Below are 27,065 nucleotides of genomic sequence, written 5' to 3'. Positions count from 1 at the left end.
AGGCAAGTGCTCTACCACTGAGCCACCTTCCCAGCCCCTATCTCTTTATTTTTGAGCTTTCAAAGAAGTGAACGCTCTCTCTGCTCTTTTCTAGCTCTCTCTCTGTTCTTTTCTAGCTCTTCTCTCTCTCTTTCCCAGCTCTCTTTCCCAGGCCTTTCCCCACTGTGTGGAGGACCAAGATGGCCTGGTGCCAGCCAGAACGATGAATAAACCTACCCCTTACCTGAATACCACGTGCGTGGTGCTGTTCTTACTTGGCCACCTCTTTTTAAAAACCTAACATAAATGGTGCCGTGACTCGGATAAAGGGCTTAAAGTCAGGATAGGTAGGATTCCTCTCTGTTTTTTTTTTCTCTTTTTTTTTTTTCCCTTTTTGCTCTGAGGAATACCCACAGTTCTGAGGGCCTTTCGCGAACCTGTCTGTCTGCTGCGGACACAGCACATTGTTGGCCTTCACCTCCACGTCCACACCACTTCTCTACTCTGGTGAGTGAAACTACTCTCTACAGCTCTCTGTCGCTCAGTCTCTGTCCAGACGTGGCGTCACGCCAGAGAGCTCCTACGGCCTTAGCTGAAAGGCCGGTCACCTCTGAAGCCGAGGATGCTTGGTTTTGGGGGCTTGGCCATTTCTCTCTAGAGGGCTCTGGGGGAAGTCGATGCCGCTTCTGCCTGGTCAGCTCTCCTTCACTCACCAGACTGACTCTCCTACACACTTAATGGGGTGCTGCGAATCATGCCTGAGCCGTGAAACCCCTTTGAAATGCCTCCTGCGCTCCCTGGAAAGCCAGAGAGCCTAATTTTATGCCATTCTCAGATGGAGACAGTTTTTGCCACTGCAATGGTAAATGGTCAGAAGTCTGTTTACTTTCAGGCTCTCTTTGCTCTCTGCCAGTCATGTCAAACTTTCTCTATCCCTTTCTTTTCTACATTTTGGCTTGTGCCCTGAACAGTGCGACGCAGGCTGGGTCCCGGGGACCCCCTCTAGGTTCCTTCTCAAAGACTAGCCAATGTAGGCTTGATCTATTTGTTCAGGGTTTCCTTGCATTTTTTCAGAAATTCGCCATCTTGAGTTCGCCATCTTGGCCACATGGTGGGTTAAGGGTTTGGCCCCATCTGACCCTTAACCTTCCACCAAGCTTACTACTCCATCCATCTGTTCTAAGGTGCCTTGCTAACAAGTTGCTCTTTTCACAGGCCCTGGTAACTGAGGCCCAACCATGTGATGTGCTTTGTTAGCAAAGATGTCTAAACATTGTTGTCAAAATTTTAGGTTTTGAGTTTTGCCTTTTGTTTTGTGTATTCTTCTGACTACATGGTTCTAAAATACTGGGCATATCTGTACTAAAATTCTCATCACATCTAACAAGTTTTGTCATTGCAGAATATTTGTTGGCAATTCTTGATAAGGACCAGGTAAGCTCTACTTATTTTATTTGATCTCCTTGTTGCTTTAATTGGAAATAATAAAGGGCTTTTGTGGCAAAGATTGCAGTTCAAAGCCAGCCAGGGCCGAAAAATCCCTAAGACTCCATCTCTCAACTAACCTGCAAAGAGCCAGGCTGGAAGCATGGCTCAAGACTCTTATCTCTAAACCAGCCAAACACTGGAAGTGCTATTGTAACTCAACGTGGTAGAGCACTAGCCTTGAGCAGAAGTGCTCAGGGACAGTGCTCAGGCCTTGAGTTCAATCCTTCTTGAATATCAACTGGGACAAGCCATCCCATCAACGAGCACCTACTCAGCCAGTCTGGGGAACAAGGGAACATGGAGAGGAGTAAGAGGAGATGATGTCACATCAGCTACTTTGTGCCTGCCCTTTCAAAATTAACCAGAGTCAGGAGGTCAGTGGAAGTAAGAAGCTTGCCCATCTAGTGTCTATACCTGTCTATCTATTAACTGAACAAAAATTTATATTCTTGCCTGTGTTACCTGACTTCTCTACCGAGTCACCAGATGTCAGAAGTAACTAGGGACATTTCTACCAACATTTTTCAGCCCCAAGTCCTTCCTCTTGCCATTTATTTGCTATCTAGTATTTTTTTTTCCAGCCCCTCAATGCCTCATGAGACTTCTCCAGACTTCATCTAAGGACTCACGCCACCAAGGGACAGCTGCTGACTGCTGCCTTCTCTGGGAGGGGACCAAATTCCAGCCATTTACACCTACTGTCGACGCCCCTTGTCAGCAGGAAGTAGCCAGAGAGAATCCGTGCCCTATTTCATGATTACTAAAAGGCTGGAATGTAAGGTCCACCCTCCTCACAGACTCCATCCCCCTCGCAGCAAAGTCTCCACCCAGTACCTGCGTTACCTAGGGAACTGGCACACCTGGAAGAGGTCACATCTGTATCTGCTGAGTTCACATCTGAATTTGATGTGGCCACACCTTTCTCCGCCCATACCCTAGATAAGGCCTAGTCCAGGCCCAGATGCCCTCTCTCTGCTCTCTCTGCTCTTTTCTAGCTGTCTCTGCTCTCTGTTCTTTTCTAGATCTTCTCTCTCTCTTTCCCAGCTCTCTCTCATTCCCAGCTCTCCCAGCTCTCTTTCCCAGGCTTTTCCCCACCGTGTGGAGGACCAAGATGGCCTGGTGCCAGCTAGAACGATGAATAAACCTACCCTTTACCTGAAAAAAAAAAAAAAAAAAAAGTGCCAACATTTGTTACATACATATTATATAACATGTATATTATATATGTCATGTATATAGTATATGTCAATTAATATAGGCCTTGTAATAAACCAGAAAATGATTTCTACTTAATAAATAATGAGGTTCAGAGATATTATGTCACTTATTAACGCCACTAGAAAATGCTAAGAGTTGGGGTTGGAGGCTAAGTTTCTCTGGTTCCAAAGACCAGGCTCTTTCCATTGCATCAAACATCTGCCTAGAATACTCTTCCTTGTCTGTACAACCTACTGTATGCATTCTGTAGTATTAGCTAAAGTCTGTTGATTATTAATTTCCTAATTAGCCTAAATAATCTTTTCTCTGAGTTACACTACATATTATTTTTTACTTCTTTTATATCATTTGTCACACTTGATTATAATTTTAAATTTTTATTTGTATTTCTATTCAGCCATGAATGTCTTAGTAGTAGAGAATGTTTCAATCATCTGAAATTTATAGAATCTATAACAGTGCAGGTGTAACCCCTGTTTTCATTGTATTTGATGTCGGTCTAATTTGGGGAGGAGAAGGGAAAAAACAAAATGTTTAAATAGGGATACAGGTTAACCCATTGTAACAATGAGATGTAAAAGACACTATGCTGAAAAACGAACTTTACAATTTAGGTGGGGGGGGCAGGAAGGGATGGTAGGGGAAAAACAAAGGAGGAGGCAACAATGCTTGATAAGAAATGTACTCATTACCTTGCTCATGTAACTGTAACAGTATTTTCACAATAAAAAACTTATATTAAAAAAGGCTCTAATAAATTTTTAAAAACACTGAAACAAAGCCTTTAAACCACTGCCAGCTATAAATTAAAGTAGCTATAATTAAATAGCTACTTACATAAAAAAAGCACTTTCACAAGGTTCTAGTTCTTGTTCTGAGTTTGTCTCTTAGAAAAAAAGCTGACTTTCGAAGGGTGATGAACATTCAGAAAATACAAACCTTGACTGCTGCTGAAAATTCCAGATAGGAGAATCTGTGTTTTCAATCACATGGGTGTACACAGGAGATGGCTCACTGGCTGTTGCAAAGGATACACAACAACTAGGTATGGATACTTTCCGCTCTGTCAAAGGACTCCCTGAAAGAGAATATAAGTGAATGATCATACTTAAAAGAATGTGGGAGGGGAAGCCTCAGATTATACAACTACAAGCAGCTTTCTAGCCTTCATTTAATACTGGGTCTTCATTTTCAGTTATTCCCTCTATCTGAATTGTTTCCAGTGATACCCCATTTAATACTGGGTCTTCATTTTGAGTTATTCCCTCTATCTGAAATGTTTCCAGTGATACCCCATCCTTCTTTCCTTTCTGTCTGTATCGATTTGAACCTTATCTCACTATGTGGCTCAGATTGGCCTTGAACAGATATTCCTGCCTCAGCCTCTGAGTGCTGAGATTACAAGTGTAAACCACCATGCTCAGCTTTCCAGGGACCTACTTCTCTGTTACTGTATTCTGCCACTAATTTAGTACATCCTTTCACTCTTGCTCCCTGGGTTTATCAACACTGCTCAGATCATACCACTGGCACTCTAGTTCCTACCCTCTGTGTGCTATCTATCTATCTATCTATCTATCTATCTATCTATCTATCTATCTATCTATCTATCTATCTATCTATCTATCTATCTAATTTTTTTTGGTTGGTCGTGGGGCTTGAACTCTGGGCTTGGGCGCTGTCCCTCCACTCTTCAGCTAAGGCTAGCGCTCTACCACTTGAGCCACAGTGCCACTTCCTGTGTTTTATTTTTGAAGCTGTTATTTGAAACAAAACTTCTATTTTGACTTTGGAGGAAGACTGTTCAGGAACTTTGAGCTAAATAGGAAGGTGATAAAGAACTCAGCTTTGGAGAGCAGGTGTATCAGGCTTCCCTGGCTCTCCCCCTGTGAGTAGAAATTTATCTGGGTCTGTTTATATTTCTGGATAAGAACAAGTTCTAAAATATTATTGAAGGTGGACCAGAGCAAATTTGTGCTATTTGTCACAAGTTTAGAACACAAATGGAACAGTAAAAAAGAGCTGAGATGATGGTTAAGAAAGAAATGTACTCATTATCTGACTTATATAACTGTAACCCCTCTGCACATCACTTTTATAATAGCAAATAAAAATTAAAAGAAACAGAAATAAAGAACTGAGATGAACAAGCTTTACTTTATTTAAGAGTTTTCACTGGATTTCCTGTGTTTTACATAAGTATGGAAGTAGTTTTATACATCAAGAACAAAAGTTCTTCCAATGATATTAAAATAGTAACTTTTCATGTTTGGATAACACTTTATTGCTGGCAATTTCTTCTTAAACACTAAACTTGTACTGATAATACCTCTGAAAGTCACATATAAGAGGTGTCACTCTCTATTTTACAAAGAACAGAGAAGCAAGTGGCTCTTTTATTATACACCGGCTTATCTTGCAGTTGAAAAACCAGCCATAGAAGGCATAGAATTCCAACTATGCCTCCATCAGAAAGAATGACATTGCCCCATTTGTTAGGAAATGGAAAGACTTGGAAAAAATTATGGTAAGTGAAGTAAGCCAGGCCCAAAGAAACATAGGTCCCATGGTTTCCCTTATTTGCAATATCTAGTATATGTATGAGTCAAGCGGAAAAGGTCAGATAATGTGATGTCAGGAAAATGAACCCTTAGATATGTATTTTAATGTTTTTTTCTTTCATGCATGTGTTTCTAACGCATTTATAAGATTATCTCTTTGTTGCTTTGTATGTCCCTCCCCCACAGTATAACCCCTGCTTTCACTATATTTGATGTCAGTATAACTTGTGGAGGAGATGGGGAAAAACCAGTTGTTTAAGGATACAGGTGGACCTGTTGCAACAATGAGAAGCACAAGTTGTCATGTCCAAAACAAGCTTTACAACGTCGGTGTGGGGGGGGGGGGCGAAGGAGAGGGGGGGAGAGGGGGGAAGGAGAAGGATTGGGATGGGGGGGAGGGGGGAGGCTGGGAAGGGATATGAAGGGTAAACAAAGGAGGAGGCTGCAATGCTTGGTAAGAAATGTATGCATTATCCTGCCCATGTAATTGTAACCCCTCTGTACAGTATGTTCACAAATAAAATAAAATTTAAAAAAATTAAAAAAAAAAAAAGAAAAACCAGCCAGGTTTCCTGACTCCTCCCCTCCAGCGTTCTAATTAATTCTAATTCTAATTAATTTTATTTAGTTAATAGAACTTCCTATCTGATACAAAGTGAGTGGATGAAAAGCTTTCCCTTAGGCAATGCCTAATTTTGTATGCTACCAAAATTTAGTCTAGTTTTATGAGGCTAAAATTAACTGGCTTTGTGTCACACATGCACAGATGAGTCAGATTTGATTCTTTATCTGGGAGAGACAGATGCAAATCAATAGTTACAATCCATTAAGACAAGGACTATGGTCATAACATGTTACTTCAAATCATTTTAGTTCTCTGTTCTTCAGTTGCCGCTATTGTCTAATGTAAGTATGTAAAAGACTATTAAACTTGAAGCTAGGTGCCAGTGGCTCACACCTGTAATCCTAGCTACTCAGGGGGCTGAGATCTGAGGATCATGGTTCAAAGCAAGCCTGGGCAGGGAAGTCTGTGAGACTCTAATCTCCAATAAACCATCAGAAAACCAGAAGTGGCACTGTGGCTCAAGTGGTAGAGTACTCTATAGCTTGAGGTAGAGCTGAGGGACAGCGCTTAGGCCCGGACTAATCTGCTCCCCACTGACCCCCCCCCAAAAAAAAGGAGTATTAATTTTTTTTTTTTAAGATAGTTTTTGCTATGTTGCCCAGGCTGTGGCCCTGAACTGCTGAGTTCAAGCCCTATCCGCTTGCATTCCATTTCCTGAGCAGCTAAGACCACGGAGCTTTTCCTAACAAAAGTATGCAGAGGCTCTTCTATTTTGAGAACCAGAATTATATTGAGGATCAGAGAGAATTTGAAGCTGCGTCAGGTTTAAGCTTTGCTAATGGCAAAGTTACTAGTTTCGGGCTGCTTGTGAACCCTCAGCATAAAGCTTAGCACAGAGGAACCACTCATTTTCTTCCATAAGGAAGAGGCTTCGAAGGCTTGAGAGAACAGGCACACTTACAACACTGTTGGACTGAAGAGAAGGGGGGAGAATGCAGTCAAAATGGCAACTTTGTACAACTACCTAAAGATAATTGAAAAAAAAAAAAAAGAATTCAATGTATATCCTACGTAAGAAAAGTGAGGGAAAGAATGGGTTGGAAGGGATGGGTGAGAATATTGAAAGGGGTGGCACTGATCAAGATGTAGTGTATTCATAAGATTCTTAGTTAAATGGCAACTCCTTTTTATAACTGTTTAGATTAAAAATAAAGAACACTGCTGAAGGCAGCAGAAAAGTTAATGTGGACACTATAGAAGCATGGGAATGATTTTTTTTTTTGTCAGTCCTGGGGCTTGAATTCAGGGCCTGGGCACTGTTCCTGAGCTTCTTTTGCTCAAGACTAGCATTCTACCACTTGAGCCACAGTGCTACTTCTGGCTTTTTCTGTTTATGTGGTACTAAGGAATCCAACCCAGGGCTTCATGCATGCAAGGCAAGCACTCTACCAGCAAGTCACATTCCCAGTTCTGGGAATGATTTTTTTTTAATTTTCCTTTTTAAAAAATTATTAATAAGTTTTTTTTATTGTGAAAATACTATAGAGAGGGGTTACAATTACATGAGCAAGGTAATGAATACATTTCTTTTTTTTTTTTGGGTCCGGTCATGGGGCCTGAACTCTGGGCCTGGGCACTGTCCCTCAGCTCTTCAGCTCAAGGCTAGCGCTCTACCACTTGAGCCACAGCGCCACTTCTGGCTTTTTTCTTTTTGCTTATGTGGTGCTGAGGAATCGAACCCAGGGCCTCATGCATGCAAGGCAAGCGCTCTACCACTGAGCCACCTTCCCAGCCCCATGAATACATTTCTTATCAAGCATTGTTGTCTCCTCCTTTCCCCTTACCAAATCCCTGTCCCCACTTCCGCCACCCTCCCCCTCCCCCCCCCCCCCCCCGCCCAAAGCTGTAAAGTTCATTTTTCGACATAAGATCTTGTACATCTCATTGTTGCAATGGGTCTACCTATATCCCTATTTAAACAATTGTTTTTTCCCTTCCCCTCCCCAAATTATACCAACATCAAATACAGTGAAAACAGGGGTTATACTGTGGGGAAGGGACATACAAAGCAACAAAGAAATCATATTATAAATATGTTAGAAACAATAGCAAGAAAGAAAAACCATTTGATTCCTTATCTTGGGGTTCATTTCTCCTAACATCAACTTATCTGACCTTTTCTCCTTGTCTCTGACATATACTAGTTATTGCAAATAAGGGAAACCATGGGACCTATGTTTCTTTGGGCCAGGCTTACTTCACTTACCATAATTTTTTCCAAGTCTTTCCATTTCCTAACAAATGGGGCAATGTCATTCTTTCTGACGGAGGCATAGAATTCCATTGTGTACATATACCACATTTTCTTGATCCATTCATCTACTGAGGGGCATCTGGGTTGATTCCACATCTTAGCTATGGTAAATAATGCTGCAATAAATATAGTTGTGCTGGGAGCTTTAGTATGGTCGTGTTTGTGATCATTTGGGTAAATGCCCAAAAGTGGGATTGCTGGGTCATAGGGGAGCTCTATGTGAAGTCTTTTGAGGAACCTCCATATTACTTTCCAAAGTGGTTGAACAAGTTTACACTCCTACCAACAATGCAATAGGGTTCCCTTCTGTCTACATGAAGAAGTGCTCAACCTCTCTAGCCATAAAAGAAATGCAAATCAAAACAACACTGAGCTACCACCTCACCCCAGTTAGAATGGCTATAATCAAGAACTCTAATAACAACAGATGCTGGAGGGGCTCTGGGAATGATTTTTGAAAGGCTTTGTCATAGTAACTTTACTGCTCTCAGCAACATTTTCTTAGAAGATGAGTTGAAGAAAATCTTAAGAGATGATCAGGCACATTTCAGAGAGACAAGTGGCAGACCTGCATTCTCAGAGTTTAGAACAGTTCCTGCCTAACACACAAATGTTTGTGAGGGGAAGGAGTAGATAGGCATATCACCCCCAAGGGTGGATATCAGGGTGCACCAGAAATGTCTGAAAGTCAGGTGTCCATCCTGATGCTTGCTTGGACCTAACTATATAGAAAGAAGCCAAATAACAAGTGATCTGCAAGCTGGCAACTTATAAACTTTGTAATGTGAGCACATTCAGAAAACAGGAAGACATTATATTGTTTAGCTACATCATAAGGATTGGGATGCTAGGATACAGAAATAAATAACATGTATCTTCAACTCCCAAGAATAGAAAGCCTGCTAGGAAGACACATGAATAGGCTACAGAGTAATCTGTGGTCGCATGGTGGTGCCATCATGGAAAGCTTTGAGAACACAGGCAGGTTTATGGATAATGGCGATGGCAGCAGCATGGTCTTCTAAGTATTGGTGTCATTTTAATTTTGTTCTTCAAAGGGGAGGAGCAAGTACAAGAAACGACAGGTTAAGTAGAGGAAATAGCACAAAGGTTGACTTGGTGAAACAGAACAAGTTGTTGAATGTAAGGAAAATATAGTAAGAAATGAAGCTGGAGTTTGATTAAAAACTAAAATGGAACTCAGTATACTGAATAAATTATCAAACACCCATCCTAAGTCACATTATTAAAATGTAAGTACCTGTCTAATTGAAAATTTCCATTGCAGTAAGGGCGTTGCCTCTAAAATAGAAATATAAACCATTTGTATATTATTATTATTTTTTTTGGCATTTCTAGGGTTTGAACTCAGGATCTTATACTTTCTAGGCAAGTGCTCTATTGCTGAGCTACGCCTCCAGTCCTGCTTTTTACTGAGTATCTTTGAGACAGCTTCCTCTGGGTTAGCTTGGACTTCAATCTGCCAACATTGTGCTCCTGGCAGTTGCAAGGATGACAGGTGAATGCCAACTATATCCAGCTTCCTTTCATTGAGTTGGATTCTCTCAGACTTTTCTGCCTGGGGCAGGCCTGTAACTGTGATCCTTCCAATCCCAGTCTCCCAAGTAGATAGAATTAAAGGCATGAGTCATTGGTGCCTGACTCCTTAAATATTATTTTCAATGCAACTATAAAAAATTCCTGCCGGGCACTGGTGGCTCACACCTGTAATCCTAGCTATTCAGGAGACTGAGATCTGAGGATCATGGTTCAAAAGCCAGCCTGGGCAGAAAAGTCTGTGTAACTCTTATCTCCAATAAACCACTAGAAAACTGGAAGTGGCACTGTGGCTCAAGCTGTAGAGCACTCCCCTTGAGCTGAAAAGTGCCCAAGCCCAGAGTTCAAGCCCCACGACCGACAAAACAAAAAATTCCTGGGCTGGGAAGGTAGCTCAGCGGTAGAGTGCTTGCCTTGCATGCATAAGGCCCTGAGTTCGATTCCTCAGTACAACATAAGCAGAAAAAGCTGGAAGTGGCACTGTGGATCAAGGGATAGAACACTCGCTTTGAGCTAAAGAGCTGAGGGACAGCGCCCAGACCCAGAGTTCAGGCCCTACAACTGACCAAAAAAAAAAAAAAATCTTCACAAAATTCAAAGAAGCTTTGGTATTCTTAAATCCACTCATTTATCATTTTTCTCTTTTAAAAATGTTTTTATGTAAATCTTATTGAACATGGGCTTCTTGCTGGGGGGAAGGGCTTAACTGATAGAGCCAAGTCCTAGGCATGGAGTTCAAACATCAGTACTACCACCAAAAAAAGCCTTCTTTGATGGGACAGTAAGTAAGAATATAAAAATTGCTTCCTCTTTGTTTGGAGGTCCTAGCAGGGGAGCCCAGCTACTTGTATACCCTTGACTAAAGACTAGTTCTCTGTCAGGGATGGTCATCCTCTTTGGCTGAGCATGCAGCTTCAGAAGGGACGCACATGGAGCCAGCCAGATCAACCAAATCAACCTTGGCAATCAAAGAAAGGGGTGACAGATGTCACAGCCAGATCACCCTTACATTCAAAATTGCTTCTTTTGTAAGACTCATACTCATGACACATTTAAAATTATTACTTCCATTAAAGAACAAATAGACTATAATCTTAAGTTTTTTGAAGTCTAATATACATTTATAATTTACTGGCTGAGGTTAAACACGAACACATTTCCTATAAGTTTGGACCTCCAAAGTGGCATCATTTTTGTCTTTGTCTACTGCTTTATCCCTGGAACTTAGGAGAGTGATTGACACAGAGCAAATATTAGTCTGTTTTGTTACTGAAAAGTGAATGCAAGGTGAGACACATGAGATATGTAAAGAAAACCATGGAAACCTTTTCGGTTCCATGTGACAGGTGCTAAGATGAAGAGGGCAAAGTGCTAGGGAGGCAAATAAGAAGGGCCTTTTGTCAAGGAAATCCTCTAGTACATGGTGATGCTTGTGCTGAGTCTTAAGGAAAGGAGTTGGAACAAGCCAGGCAAATGAAGAGGTGATGGCAAAGGGAAAATTTCTTAGAGGAAGTGTAAGGCTAAAGGTAGGCAGGAGTTCTTTGTACCACAAATATGGAGTTCTTAATAATAATTTGAAAAAATCGTAATGTAAACTATATAGGAATATAAAGAAAACCAACTATATTAAGTTACAAAATTATAAAGATTTTGTGAGGAAGTATAATTTTCCTATCCAAGATGACCGATGGTGAATTTTATCCATGGATCCCGTGGGGGGCTACTTACCTAGTGATAAGTGTACACTGAGGTACAGATTGAAGACCTAAGTGGAGAAGAAGAGGTCTGTGAGAAGTTTAAGAGCTGAAACAATTTATGGATGTGGTAATGGATTCTTAAAGAAAAGAGAAGCATCTAGATTGATACTAAGGTTTCTGGATAATGATATCCAACTAGGATAATTGACTAAGTTTAGAAAGGTTTCCATATAAGCCTTTAGTCTTGGAAAATATAATTGTTGACTAAGCTAATTAACCATTCCTACAGATCCTTCCAAACTTTGAAAGATTAATGAAGACAGAACTGTCTGTCCGATTCCCTGAAGAGTCTGACATTTGCTCCTGGATAAGAATTTAGAGCATACCTTTTAAACTCAAGTGCATTGCTCTCTCTACCAGGATACTGACTGCAACAGTTCCATCCAATTCAGCGTGGCCCTCATTGGGCTGGCAGACTTCAGCAGCGGTGCTGGTGCAGAGGACCTGTGTAGGGGCAGGAGACTTCTCGTGGTCACCAGGTGGGGAGAGTTGGATCTCATCATTCCTGCTGGGGAGCTGCTCAGACTCACTGTGGCTGCTGTAGTCCATGGAGTCTTGATCATGAGCAGGCTCCATGTGTGGGGAAAGAGAAGAAAGAACCACATGAACTCGTAGGGCAGCTCCAAAGAGGTTGGAAGCATTCCGTCCAAACAGAGGATACACACCTAGCAAGGGAATGGAGAGGAATAAGCATAGGTGAACAGGAAACTCTCAAATACTCACTGAAAATGCTTATGTCCTCTTTCCTGTGACAGGACTGCAGGCCCAATAGGCAATTTGCTAAAGAAACTTAGTATATAGAGAATTTTTGCCCAGTTCCTATTATTTCTAGTAATAAGTAGTGAAATTGATATGAAGCTTAAACCAAATGACTACTTGGCAGAGCTGTTATGAAGTGATTAGATAAGTCTAATAAGTAAAAGAAGGAATGGCTTCTCTTCTCCTTCACATGTTTCATAGTCTCCTAATTTCATACTTCTTCCCATCAGGAAGTTGTCCTAGAGCTCAATTTGTCCTTTCTTCACCAACTAAAAACGTTCTGAAAGTAACCATGAAGATCTATTGTAAGGGAGGTAGTGGCAGGAGGCAAGAAGAAAGAGTAAGGGAATTAAATAGATTTGTGTATGTTTGTGTTTACATGTGTGTGCTGGCCGTGGGACTTGAACTCAGGGACTGAGTGCTGTCCCTGAGCTTTTGTGCTCAAAACTAGCACTCTATCACTTGAGCCAAAACTCCACTTCTGGCTTTCTGGTGGCTAATTGGACATAAGAGTCTCATAGACTTTTGCCTGACTTTGGACTGCAATCCTCAGATCTTAGCCTCCTGAATAGCTAGGATTGCAGGCATGAGCGACAGGTACCTAGTATGGGAAATAAAAAAAAAATTAAGGCCAAGCATGGTGGTGTGTGTTTATAATTCCAGCACTCGGGAGGCTGAGGAAGGAGTACCCTAAGTTAGAGACCAGCCTGGGATATTTAGTGATTTCAAGGATTTAGTGATTTTAAGACCATGTCTTAAAACAAAACACAATAGAAAGCAAAACAAAAAAATGCATATATGTATGTATGTATGCCAGAATCTCAGAAAGGATAAATGATCTGCCAAAGTTGCTCTTCCAGTAAGTGATAAATTTAAACACAGGGATTTGAATTTTACTGGTTTGCTGAATCTTAAAATGAGACTTTATTTATAAAACAGGAAATACTAATAGTTCCTTTTGAGTCAGAATTTACTTTGTTAGACTTATTCCAATTCAGGAAAATGGAGTTAACTAGTTCATAGATGGCAACAATACAGACTTTTGGGTCTTTTTAGTTTCAGATAACCTGTTTACCTATCTATGCAAATTTTAAATTACATGATCAGCACAAGCAGAAAATAACGGCAAGCCATAGGAAGACACCCAAAATAATAGTAAATCTTTATCCTTGGGAAACTGAATAGTACATGGAAGTAGGCTGGATGTATGAGTGAATGGACTAAGACTTATTTACATACACATCAAATGCAATGCTTTGTATAAGGCCCCTGTACAGCAAATTAAAAAAAAAAAAAACTTAGACTGGGGAATATAGAGAAGTATAAGGGATGTGGATAATCTGAAAAACTAAGTAACCCCTCTGGAACCACTTATTAAAAAGAGGTACTTATACTAGTATTCTGACTCCTAGATTTATCTTCAGTGTCTCAGATCCACTTTCTTTAATAGAAATATAATTCAATAATACAATTATTCAGTAAAATACAATTAAAAGCCTGATTTCCCTCAACTGTAAAGCAAGGGAAATAATTTGACTGGTAAGTCAAATAAATATCACATTTGTAAAGAATCTATTCTGCCTAATTTCAATTCATTCCACATTATAGTTGCAAACTTGTTTTTCTAGGATGCAAAGTTATGTCATTGTTGTATTTGATACCCATTATGCTAATTTCCTATAGCTCTTGGAAAAAATTTCAAACTTTTCTGCTTAGAAGAAAAGGTCTTCAATATATTCTTACCCACCCTACCTCTCTAGCTTCACTTTCCAACCTATGTATCCTCAGAACCAGCTGATCCAAATTATTTATAGCACTGAAATGAATTTGACTGCTTCATACCTTTGCCTCCATACATGTTCTTACTCTGTTTAGAATATTCTTCTTTCCCTCTTTCTTGGCTTATTCCCAAGTCCTTTGAAACTCAGGTCAAGTATCACTTTTAGTGAGATGTGGTTCTCCAAGCAGAGATGTTGTATTACCAATTTTGTTGAATACCAATCTTTAGTTCTTATACTTCACTATAATTTTTTACTGCTTTATTCTCCCATTAGGCTGTATATTTAGTGAGGCTAAGGATTATTTCTTATTCTTTTCAAATTTCTAAGATTTAAACAAAATGTTTGGAAAAAAAAAAAGAACCTAGCATATACCACTTGTAAGATGTAACCTTTCCCTTTTTGCCTTAAAAATCAGTTTGTTACCATGGCCATTTCCTTTATGATTCTAAGATGTGCTAATTAGACAGGATACATATCCTAGTACCCTTGGTGGGTATGCTTTTCAGTGTTATTAACAAACCATTATCCTAGATGATCACAGAATCTCTTATACATGTAGGTAAAGGCAGTTTCTTAAATTCATTCATTCTCATTCATATGTATTATCAGAGTACTTACAATACTCTGGTACTATGCTATAGGCACAATTTAGATGCAGAGCATATACTCAAACCACAAGAGCTGAGCCTAACTCCTCACTTACCACTGACAGTTAGTGTCCTTGTTGACCTATCCCCAAGTCTAGCCAGGTCCACATAGGCTGAGCCAATCCAGCTGTCTGTCTGCTGAGGTCTCTCCACACTATCATTGCCATAAGCTCGCCACACTTGGATCTCTAACCTTTCCTCCCTGAAGTACCAAAGTAGTGATGGGCACCGAGTGACTTCTGCTCTCTTGGATACCTTGAAAGTAACCATGACCTGGTTTTTGTTTGCAGATTCCTTAGGCTTCTTGAGAGGGGTCCAAAAAGCTTCATGATCATATAGTTTATAGCGAAGGTAGAAATATGTATTTTTATGAATGTACTTGTGGCCAGCAAGTAGTACACAATGGGTAGGCAGCCACAATCTTGGAGTAGAGATGGTGACAATGGCTGGCTCCTCTTCATCCATCTTAACAAGATCCTTTAGGCCACTTTCAAAGCTCCAACCCAACAGCTCAGCAGCTTCCAATACCCGCTCTCTATCTCCAGGATGGGTGAAGGAAACTGAAAGTTCCAGACCACCAACAATCTTCTGCATAAACTCCAAGCCATGAGGCAGACCCTCATCTTCGGGTAAAATGACAGGATACCATCCTGTGATCCCTTATGAGAGATAGAGTTTTAATTATTATCTTACAAGTAAAGAAACGTGTCCTACCATTTTCCTTTTCTCTCTCCTTCCTTCCTTCCTTCCTTCTCTCTCTTTTTTTTTTATTATTGATACTTTCAAGACCCAATACAGGACTTGAAATTAGGGCCCCATGCTTGCTTGGCTTACTTGCTGAGCTGGCATCCTGCCACTTGAGTTATGCTTCCAGCCCAGCACTTTGCTGGTTAATTTTGGAGATGGAGTCTCATGAACTTTTCTGTCTGAACTGGCTTTGGACTGTAATACTGTGGATATCAGACACCTAAGTAGCTAGTATTACAGGCATGAACCACTAGTACAAAGCTGCATCTGACTATTAAGAGGCAGACAATGAGAGTAAATGGGAGGATTAGATGAGTGTTCTGAGCATTGAAATTGTTTGACCACTGAGACACACTCCTTCAATCTAGTAACAGGAAAATACAATACAATCCAACCATTACTCAGTCTAAGTAATCTAAAGAAATCAACAACTAAAAGGACACAGGAAATTTCCACCAAAACTTGACCCTCAATGCATAAATCCCAGCAAAGAATCACTAAATTCATGAAAAAGCAAGGCAACAAGCTTTTCTCAAAAGCCAACAACTTCATAATAAAGTTCTTTATTATGGTGAAAAGGATGGTGAAAAGGAAGACAGTTCAAACAATAAACTCACTTAAACAATAAAAAGTGATCACTGAAATAAAGTAAGTTTAATACCTGAACAAGCTCAAAGAGGATACAAACTGCTAGTGAAGTCAGGCAAATGAACAAAATAAGAAGGTAATCAGGATATGAAAGAGAAATTAATTCGATAAAGATAGAAATCTTGGAAACAATATTAAATTAAAATCCTAGAAATGAGCTTAACAGCCCAAATGAAAACTCAATCAATGGGGGGGGGGGGGGAGTTGGAGGAGGGAAACTAGGAGAAAAATAAGGGACGGGGTAACAAGTTTGATAAGAAATGTACTTATTACCTAACTTATGTAACTGTAACCCCTCTATATATCACCTTGACAATACAAAAAAAAAAAAAGAAAACACAATCAAAAGCCTAGCTAACAGGGCTGGGAAGGTGGCTCAGTGGTAGAGTGCTTGCCTTGCATGCCTGAGGCCCTGGGTTTGATTCCTCAGCACCACAAAAGCAAAAAGAAAAAAGCCGGAGGTACATTTTGGCTCAAGTGGTAGAGTGCTAGCCTTGAGCTGAAGAGCTGAGGGACAGCGCCCAGGCCCAGAGTTCAGGCTCCACGACCCGACCCCCCCCACCCCCCAAAAAAAGCCTAGCTAACAGAACATAACAAATTAAAATACGGTATCAAGGGATGAAGATAAAGCAGTTAAAGGCATAGAAAAACACTTAGAAGATACAAATGGTATTCATATAACCTCTTAGACTCCATTAAAAAGATCAAATCTGGCCATGCACCAGTGGCCCATGTCTGTAACCCATTTTCTTGTATGTCATATGGAAACAATAAGACTTTATATCTTTGTCAGGAAAGATTATCCTGTGGCTTAAACAAGGTGAGAAACATATTTTACAAAGTGCTATATAATGCAATGGGTATTGCCCCCTTCTTTTTATTTTTAGTATTATTCCTTCTCTTCTTCCTCTTTTTTTTTTTTGTTGGTCATGGGGCCTGAACTCTGGGCCTGGGCGCTGCCCCTCAGCTCTTCAGCTCTACCACTTGAATCACAGTGCCACTTCCAGCTTTTTCTGCTTATGTGGTGCTGAGGAATTGAGCTCAGGGCCTCATGTATGCAAGGCAAGCACTCTACCACTTAAGCCACCTTCCCAGCGGCTCTATCAATCAAAGGAAAGCGAATAGGCAAGGGTAGAATGAAAGTGGTAATTCAGAATCCTTACCAGATCTCTTGACTAGCAGGTCTTTTGTTGGAACTTTTACTACTCCAAGTAGATGTTCTTTGCATGAATGGAGGCTGATTATATCACTGACTATTGAATCAAACAAAGAAAACTTATTTGGAAATGTACTGACCAAGGGCTGGTTTTTACAGTATACTCATATAACTTATAGTCACTGAGGCTCAGTGCTGAAAAATGCATCTTGTTTACATCCTAATCATCTTGTTTACATCCCAATCAAAGTCTGAATGCCCTTAAACTGTTTTTTTTTTTTTTTTTTGGTTGGTCATGGGGCTTGAATTCTGGGCCTGGGCGCTGTCCTTCAGCTCTTCAGCTCAAGGTGAGCACTCTACCGCTAGAGCCACAGTGGCACTTCTGGTTTTCTAGTGGTTTATTGGAGATAAGAGTCTCACAGACTTTCCTGCCCAGGCTGGCTTTGAATTGTGATCCTCAGATCTCAGCCTCCTGAGTAGCTAGGATTATAGGCAAGAGCCACCGGCACCCGGCTGCCCTTAAACTTTTTAAATCAACATTTCAAAAAAAAAATTCAGATATACAGAAAGATTGCAGGAAAATTATAATAAATTCCTAATACATCCAATATCCAGATCCACTCATTAACTGTCTCTCTACTTTTTCTCTCATGTACTTTGTATTCATATTTTTCATATTCATATTGTATTCATATCCTTCAGAAGTAAGTTGTGGAGATCATGAATCTAAATATTTCAGCATGCATTTCATTAAAAATAGGGCTGCTTTTAATGTGGATCATGATAGATCATTTAGTACTCACCTGACTTGGTATTTTCATGATAGATAGCAAAAGTAATTTCTGCAAACTCCAATAGCTCTGCCAGGAAGCAGGCTTCTCCACTAGAGTGCTGAGTCACCAAGTTACATGGGAACTCAATGTAATGGGAGAACTCAGGGCAGAAGGAACAGGCCACAGGGCGGGTTCGGCGCTGCTCTCCCTTGGGTAGGAATGAGAGATGAGTGGTGACAGAGGCATTAACTCCCACAGTGGCACTAAACTGTAGAGCAGGATCCTGCTCAGCCAAAGCCCTGTAGGAGAGAGGGGAGGAAATGAGAAGGTTTTGTAAGAAGTTAGCTTGACTGACTAGAAATACTTCTATAAGACTACCAAGAACACAACAAAGTACCTATCTGGCTTTTGAGAGTACCACAATGTGTTTTTTTGTTTGTTTTTTTGAGATACCACAACATGGGGATGGGGGAGGGAGAAGAGAGAGGGAAAGAGAGGGAGGGAAAAGGAGGGTGGGGAGAGAAATATACTGTCAACATCCATCCAGGAACCAACTGTAGTTGTACATATTGCTGACTGCAATAAAGGAAAATATATACCATGGAAAACCATAGGGCATCTCAATAAGAAAGTACCAGGCATCTCAATAAGAAGGTACCAGAATGTACTTGTACTTAGAGCACTTGGCTTGTGTTGACTGATTTGAGTAAAGGAGCAGAGTTTGGTTTTGCATCCAATTTCTCTCTTTTCTCTGTCTCCACCTCTTTCTCTTTCTTCTCCTCCTCCCCTCTGATTTTTTGTTTTTGATGGTACTGTGGATTGAATTCTGGGCCCTGCTCTACCACAAGAGCCATGTCCCCAGTCTTTTTGTCTTTTATTTTTCAGATTGGCTCTCATACTAGCTTTGTCTAGGCTGGCCTTAAACTGCAATCTTCTAGTTTCTGTCTTCCAAGTTGCTGGGATTATAGATGTGTCCATGGCTTAGAGAAAATTGATTTGGACATTTCCTGATATTTCCTAAAGCAGACTTCAGGGTTCTTTTCTTTAAGATCTCACTATAGAATAACTGGAGTTAATTTGGGAGTTAAATGGATAAATTGGTGTTAACTGGATTAATTTGGAGTTATATAAATCTGGGTTTGAATCATATGACTCAAGACAAGTTATTCAACTTCTTCCAAGTCTATTTCTTTTTCACTAAAATGAGCCTACAAAAGGTTACAACAAATACTCAGAGCACATATATTGGCATGCTCATTGCAATTCATTTCTAATAAGAAAAGGTAAATAACCTAAACGATCATTAACAGAAGATTCATCTGCAGCCATACTTTTTTGTCTGTTATAGGACTTGAACTCAGGGCTTGGGAGCTGTCCCTGAGCCTCTTTGTACTCAAGGCTAGCTGGTGCTCTACCACTTGAGCCACAAAGCCACTTCCGGTTTTTGAGTAGTTAATTGGAGATGGGAGTCTCACGGGGACTGTTCTGCCTGGGCTGGCTTCAAGCCATAATCCTCAGATCTCAGACTTCTGAGTAGCTACGATTACAGGTGTGAGCCACCAGAACATGGCTGCAGACATACTTTTACACGGTAAATACAGTATGAGAAAAGTGAGGTGGAAATACATTGAATGTTAGCAACATTGAAAAAAAATGAGGATTTCAAAAGTCATAGAGTATTGTGAAGAAACCATTGGATAATAGATACAAAGCACAGAACCTGTCTGTAGACAGTGAAAAGACTTTTAATAGGGAATTCTCAAGAAATAGCAATAAGAACAAAAAAAAACTTGCCAAACTGGTATGAATTATTTGCTGAAAATATGCTTGATTGTCATGCACTTGGATCAAAGCTGGATATTTAGTAGTGACAATTTCTTATGCTTAAAAGTTAAAGACTTAAAAGACTACTGACTATGTTCAAGGAAGTGTCTAATCTTTCTCAATTAAAGATCAAGCAGGAAGGTATAGTGGCTCACACCTGTAATCCTAGCTACTTGAGAAGTTGGGACTGAAAGGATCAAAGTTTGAGGTGGGCTCAAGCAAAGAGATTGTGACAACTTTATATATATAGTCACCAGAAGTATATTCTCAGGATGACCACTGGTAAATATGTGAAGGCTGATGTCTCCTGAGAGATTAGTAATGCCAGAACATATATTATCTAATTATCAGAATAAGGATTCAAAAGAGAATACTAAGAATTCTTTTTTGCTGGATACATTGGCACACATCTATAATATTAGCTGCTTGGATGAAGATAAGGTAAGAGATTGTAAGGATAGTGGTTAGAGGCCAGATTGTAGTGAGAGTGCCATCTCAACTAATAGCTGGATGTGGTGGTATGTACCTGTTATATCCCAGCTACCCTGAAGGCATCAATAGAAAGATCACTGTACAGGCCAGCCACAGGAAAAAATGTGACACACTATCCCAGAGTTAACACTAAAGCAAAAATGGGCATGGCTCAAGAAGCAGAGCTAAGCATGAGGCTCTGTGTTCTCAGTATCCTCAGTATCATGAAAAAAGGAAAACAAAAGAGAGGAAAGGCAAACATTATTGTATCATGTTGTCTAAACATTAATTTATATAGGGTAGTTTATAAAGTTATTTCAAATTTGTTTTCACTTATTCCTATAAAAATTACAGCAGATACTAATAGCTTCCATTTTTCAGATGAAGAAATTGACTTAGAGAGGTAAAGAACTGTTTTTCTAAGGTGGACTTACTTGGCTGCTGCTTGCAGACCACAGGCTCTCATAATCTGTACCGAAATGGAGACAGCTCGGGAAGCAAGAACTCCCTCTGTTGTTCTTGGACTACACTGGTACCGTAGGCTTACATCCAGAAAACCTATGGAATGAGGAAGAAAGGTAAAAGATGAAAGGTTGGTAAGAAGAATTTGTTCTACCAAACCATGAAGTTTTTGGTCAGGAAGGAAGGGGAAAAACACTAAATCTAAATCTAGTGAATGATAAGAGACCATAGCAGTGACAAATCTATTCATGATCAGAATTGTGGCAAGGGTTAATAAGTGAATGCCTTCTTAAAAGGTACTACCACCCTACTGTCCCATTTCAGGGAAAATTTAAGTGAATAAGCTTATCCATGAGTGTCAGGAGGAGTAACTGAATCTTAATGAAGGTCAGTTAAAACCTTTCGTTATGGCAGATTCTCTTCATCTGCCAATCCTGATGGGAACCATGAGTTGTTATATATTTAAAGCTCCACATCTTCAGTATTCTTTCTCAACTGAATTCCTACCTTTCTTCTTCCTTACAGCAAATCCTTACTTCCCACTAAGTATATTCCACCAATCCATATCAATTTATGTGGCCTTGGAACAATAAATCTCCCAGTGTACCTACATAATACTTAGAATTTGCTAAATATTTTCTAAACTTAAAGGGAAATGAGATAGGCAATCTTCATACAGAGATTGCACAGAATTACACAGCAAGTTTGCAGTATATATCAGACACTCATATGAGAAAGTGTCTCATGGTTTCCATCTGATCTGAGAAAATGGTATTTATGTATACTGATTTTGAAGAGGACAAATTAGTCTTCAATCACCTGATGACTGGTTCCTAAATTCTTTACTGTTCTCAAATTTGGGGTTTAAAGGGAGATTAAAATTCTGTGTTCTTGTAGCCTCTTGGTGCTGCATGGTAACCATGGCAGAAATCCTTGATAATGGCAAAGTTCCTTTGGCGACCATCTGCTCTCTCACATTGGGATAATAGTATCTGAAAACCACAAAAGCAAAAGTTGTCAGTTGGAAGAATTAGGTGCATGAATGATTCAGTCTGCTCCAGTGATCAGTTTTCATTAGCTAATTATCTCTGAGGCCTGATTCTTTTGTTTGGTGATATATAACTGTGGCTGTAGCTGGCTGGACTTACTGCCCATGACATGGAAGAACAACCCCATAAATAATGCTGAGTTTAGGAAAAAGTACAGCTTCCTACAGATGTTCTGTTTCAGGAATCTGCAAATGCCTTGGTCCTCTGGGAGGGGTTACCCTATAAAGATTCTAGCCTTCAGAACCAAAAGACTCAGTCTCTTTCATGGCTCCTCCTTGTTTTTGGGCCTACAGCTTTCTATTCTGGAAGACTAATCAGGATCTGTCAGCACCAACTCTAGTTCTTTCTCATGTCAAAGTAGTTCATTCTGGGGCTGGGAAGGTGGCTCAGTGGTAGAGTGCTTGCCTTGCATGCATGAGGCCCTGGGTTCGATTCCTCAGCACCACATAAGCAGAAAAAGCCGGAAGTGGTGCTGTGGCCCCAGTGGTAGAACGCTAGCCTTGAGCTGAAGAGCTGAGGGCAGCGCCCAGGCCCAGAGTTCAGGACCCATGACCGGCAAAAAAAAAAAAAAAGTAGTTCATTCTTAGACCACAAAGCTATGTATCAATCCTAGGCAGTTTTGAAAATTTACTTTGCACTTAATTTCCATCTGATGTAGGAAAATCTTATGGCATGTGATGCTATACCTTCTTAGTTCTGTTCCTGATGCTATTTCCCCTTCTTTATATTTACATTTTGTTAATAATTTAAGCTGGCTCTTACATGGATGCATGGGGAAAGGTGAATAGCTATGTTCACACTTTTCTGGAAATGTTCTTCCAATTTCTTTCTTTTTCTTTTTTTTGTCAATTATGGTGCCTGAACTCTGGGCCTGGGCGCTGTCCCTCAGCTCTTCAGCTCAAGGCTAGTGCTCTACCACTTGAGCCACAGTGCCACTTCCAGCTTTTTCTGCTTATGTGGTGCTGAGGAATCGAACCCAGGGCCTCATGCGTACAAGACAAGCACTCTACCACTGAACAACCTTTCCAGCCCTCTACCAAAATTTCTGAAACACAAGTAAACTTATATTTTATATTTTCTGTTGGTAGGAAGAACAGATGACAATAAACCAGTTTGAAATGTGGAGAATGGTTGGGTGGCTTTCACAGTAATTAAGCATCATATATGATAAGGATCTGAAGTAACTATGGCACTAAGAGGACACCAGAAAACATGAACTATGTTTAGAAGTCTCTGGATTTCATTTCCAATATGAGAAGTGATTAGAAGTATGAAATTTTCCTCCCAAGAACCTAACATGTTTCAGTAAAAATCATACACAAATGATTGTCAAATCAAAGAATACAAAACAGGGCAGAAGGGGATACTTAGGTTTTATAATGATTTTACCCAACTAGCTAAGATGCTTTATAATTGTGTACTTCATTCCTAGGCATAGGTTGGGTTCCTTCCTAGGCATACTGTACCTGCACCAGATTTCAAACTGGACCCCACCTCCAGGCAGAAGCCCCTGTGACATAAAGGCACTGAGTAGGAGCCTTTGCACTGGAACTTCAGTTGGCAACAGGAGAGAATGATGGTGCTCACTATTAAAGACAGGATCTGGAACACAGAGGGTAGTTGAAGTTCTGAAGGGCTTCAGAGTAATTCCTTTGGAAAAAAAACAAGTTCAAAATATCAAAGACCAATTAGTGTTTTATATGTAGTAAGACACTATTTACATGTACAGTATTTATCTTCCCAACAATCCTATGAGAACAAAGCAGGCATTATTCCTACATCAGAGGTGAGGATATGGAAGTCTGTCATCATAAGTTAACTAAAAGGTCTAAGAGCCAGTAGGTAACAGACCTAGGACCAGGACCACATCTGCTACCCATGTTACTTCTACATGTCCTTAGGTACTTTGGTCCCCCCTAAGGTTCCATAATAATATAGAAGAGTTTCTTTTGCTGGTGGACAATGCATGAAGGTTCAAAATGTCCTCACCTTTTTTTTTGGGGGGGGGGGAAGAGGGTGGATCAGTTGTGGAGCTTGAACTTGGGACCTGGGTGCTGTCCCTAAACTCTTTTGTTCAAGGATGGCATTCTACTACTTTGTGCCACAGTACTACTTCAGGTTTTCAGGTAGTTAACTGGAGATAAGAGCCTCATGCACTTTCTAGCCCTGGCTGGCTTCGAACTGTGATCCTCAGATCTTGCATCCTGATTAGCTAGGATTACAGGCATGAGCCACCAGTGTCCTGCTGTCTCCACCTACCTTTTTGCCCCCACCTACCTTTCTGCCATCACTCACTGGTCTCAAACTTTATACTGTCTTAGTGGGTGCAAATTTTATCTCACAGAAGTTATTTTCTTTTTAATTGTCCAAATGACTAATGATATTTATTATCTACAACTGTTTGGATAAGGTTTATTCCCCAGACGTTCATGTGCTGGAGATTCAGTCCCAGTGTGATGACACTGAAAGGTGGTAGAACTTTTAAGGGGTCTAATGGAAATGTTAGGTCATTGGTAGTACCATCCCATGAAGGGCGTGCTTGTCTTATGGAGTAGGCTAGTTTTCACAAGAATGAGTTGTTACAAAGCTATCCCATGTGTGCATAGTAATTTCCTATTCTGCCTCTTCATCATGCTGTGACATAGCCAGGAAGTCCTGATGAGATGCTGGATTGAACAGGGCCATCCAAAACTGTGAGCTAAATAAACCTCTTTTGGGACAAACATGGTGGCATATTTTTTTAAGATATTTTTTATTATAAAAATACTGTACAGAGGGGTTACAGTTACATGAGCAAGGAAGAAGGTAGAAATGAGGGGACTGCAGCTTAAGACCAGCTAAAAGAAAAGTTAGCAGGACCCTATTATGGTTCATGCCTGGAATTCCAGTTATATGAAAGGTAGGAGGATTGTGGTAGAAGTGATGTTTCTGAATTCCTTAATTTCCTAAATATTCATAGTGAGCAGAATACCACAAATAATCAGAATCAACTATATGTGTATAGATGAGGAGGTATGTAAATAATATAAGGGGTCAATATAAATAATTAGTAGATCTAGGCAAAGGGTATACAGAAATTCTCTGTACTATTTTTATGACTTTTGTAAATTTGAGATAATCTGAAAATATAAATTTACACAAAATAGTTTGATAGAAAGAAAAATAAAAGCGTGGTCCATTTCCTATTTTACTAGAAGACTAGAGGAGTAAAATCATTTGGCAACACAAAATCCACTTAGGAAAATAAATTCCTAAGTACATGAATCAAAGAACCATACAAAAATGAGATGACCTAATCTCCCAAACCTACCATTTTCAAGGAAATCAGGCTCTTTGAGCACACTGGACTGTGAGTCTTGAAATGGAAAGTAGTACTGGACATAGCAATCTGCTTCTCCCCAGACTGTTGACTGAAGAGGGGCTAGCCCTTTAACCATCACTATATGGAACTCAAAGTGGTGCTCCATCAATACATTTCCTTTGCCCTCTGCCTGCTAAATGAAACAAACACTGGTGAGCTTCAAGGACTATCTTGCTTATAATATTACTCATAAATTTCCCTTTGGGGAACAGAACATTTGTAGTTGGATTCCTTGGAACCAAAACAAAAAAGGTTTTGGGAAAAAAAACTGAATCATGAAAACCAGCTTAATTTGGCCATAAAGTGTAACAATTTAATAATTTGGTTCTGTAGATGGTGATCTGGATGGAAGACATGAGTATAAGAGGGAAAAACAACTATATTTGTGGATATCTAGCTACATAGGCAAACCTTTTAAGGATTTCCTCTGTGCACACAGGGAGTTAACATTTTCTAACTTTTAAGATGGAAATATAACAAAATTGAGTCTACACTGCAAACTGAGGAACATATTTGGGCTTCTATGTAATTTTCAATTATTTTTATATAGTTTTCAATTAGAAAAACTGTCTTTCTATGAGACAGAGTTTCACTATGTTCAGGTGGGCCTGGAACTTGCTATGTAGTTCAGATTGACCTTGTACTCATGATCCTCCTTCCTCTGATACCTAAGTAATTGGATTCCAGGAATATAACACCATAACATATTGGGCTGGGGAACAGCTCAGTGGTAGAACTCTTGCCTTATGTGCCTGATGGATTTGATTCCCAGCACCACAAAAAGAAACATTCAATAACATATTGACATACAAGTTTATAGTCCATATAACATACAAATATTTTCCTAATAGTTCTTTTTCCTCCTAGAGGCTTTTAAATTTGTCATTCAGATTTCGAGTTAAATGAATAAAATACTTAAAAGGTGAGAACTCTGCAGTTTGACTTCACTAGTACAGGAAACAAATAAACACAGTAGGATTTAATACCTGGAGTCAGAAGACTTGTGTTTGAACCCATTTTCCATTCAAAGATATAATGTCTTTGAGTATGTTTCATTACCTATAAATGAGTATGACAATGACCCTCCTAACGAAGTTGTTATGGAAATAAATATGAAAATGCATATTACAATAAATTACTTTTCAGTTACAAGTAGGAAAAGTACTAACTTTATAACTCGAACTTAGTCAACAGATTAAGATTTTGCTGACTATATTTAGGATTGCTTCTTTCCTCTGAATTTTTAAAGAAACAATTAAGTTAGTAAATGGAATATTAATATCTGGTTGCTTAACAGATTTTCCCCCCTTTTTTTGTGATGCTGGGAATCAAAATAAAACTCAGAGCTTAGTGCAGGCTATGCAAAATTCTTTATCATTAAGCTTCATCCTCAGAACAATATTTTTTTCTAAATTCAAGAATTTAGGAAAAGGACAGAGAAAATACCAAGGAGGGCTGTGGACACAGGCACCTGTCAGGCAAGCACAAGGTGACTTGAATCTAATCTTCAGTACTTGCCAATAATACCAAAAACAAAAGGCACTGATTCCTCTGATGTAAAGAAAATACTGAAATTAAGTCATATTCTTTTCTTGAGCCTTTCCTTATGGAAATAAGGGTTTGGGGCAATAGTTTTGCTAAAATGTACAAAAAGAAAATGAGTATATAGTTTTCTGTAAATCATAATGTTGAGTTACTACCTTAGAAACAGATGCTACAGATGGCTGGTCCAGGAAATGGGATGGCTTAGGGCTGAAAGGACAGAGTGTTCCTTCTTCATTCCTTAATCTTTGCAATGTCATTATCTGATCTGAAGAACCCATGGCTAAGAAGACTCGAAGACTCCCATTTTGGTGGCCTGAGAACACATCAATCACAGGCATGTAGTTGTCAACGGCAATAACTGGGTACTTAGCATCAAGCAGCAGGTGAAAAATCTTGGGATCTC

General features: G+C 39.8%; 1 protein-coding gene across 4 annotated transcripts in view; it reads right to left on the bottom strand.

Annotated features, from left to right (window-relative positions):
• The window catches only part of C2cd3 (C2 domain containing 3 centriole elongation regulator), a 115,697-nt gene that overhangs the window by 43,669 nt on the left and 44,963 nt on the right, over positions 1–27,065 (bottom strand). For 3 of the 4 annotated variants that reach the window (XM_070035022.1, XM_070035024.1, XM_070035025.1), the window contains exons 16-25: positions 26,818–27,064; positions 25,067–25,250; positions 23,223–23,406; positions 21,527–21,699; positions 20,680–20,803; positions 17,981–18,249; positions 17,185–17,274; positions 14,683–15,285; positions 11,766–12,104; positions 3,625–3,763 (exon numbers count right to left, since the gene is read on the bottom strand). In XM_070035022.1, coding sequence (XP_069891123.1) covers positions 3,625–3,763; positions 11,766–12,104; positions 14,683–15,285; positions 17,185–17,274; positions 17,981–18,249; positions 20,680–20,803; positions 21,527–21,699; positions 23,223–23,406; positions 25,067–25,250; positions 26,818–27,064 — 2,352 coding nt within the window. The remainder of the gene's footprint in view (positions 1–3,624; positions 3,764–11,765; positions 12,105–14,682; positions 15,286–17,184; positions 17,275–17,980; positions 18,250–20,679; positions 20,804–21,526; positions 21,700–23,222; positions 23,407–25,066; positions 25,251–26,817; position 27,065) is intronic. The other variant, XM_070035023.1, reaches the window with a different exon arrangement.

This window comes from Dipodomys merriami, unplaced genomic scaffold, assembly GCF_024711535.1.
Source record: "Dipodomys merriami isolate MVZ:Mamm:240054 unplaced genomic scaffold, mDipMer1.0.p SCAF_25, whole genome shotgun sequence".
NCBI lineage: Eukaryota > Metazoa > Chordata > Mammalia > Rodentia > Heteromyidae > Dipodomys > Dipodomys merriami.
This window is presented reverse-complemented; position numbering and strand designations above follow the sequence as displayed.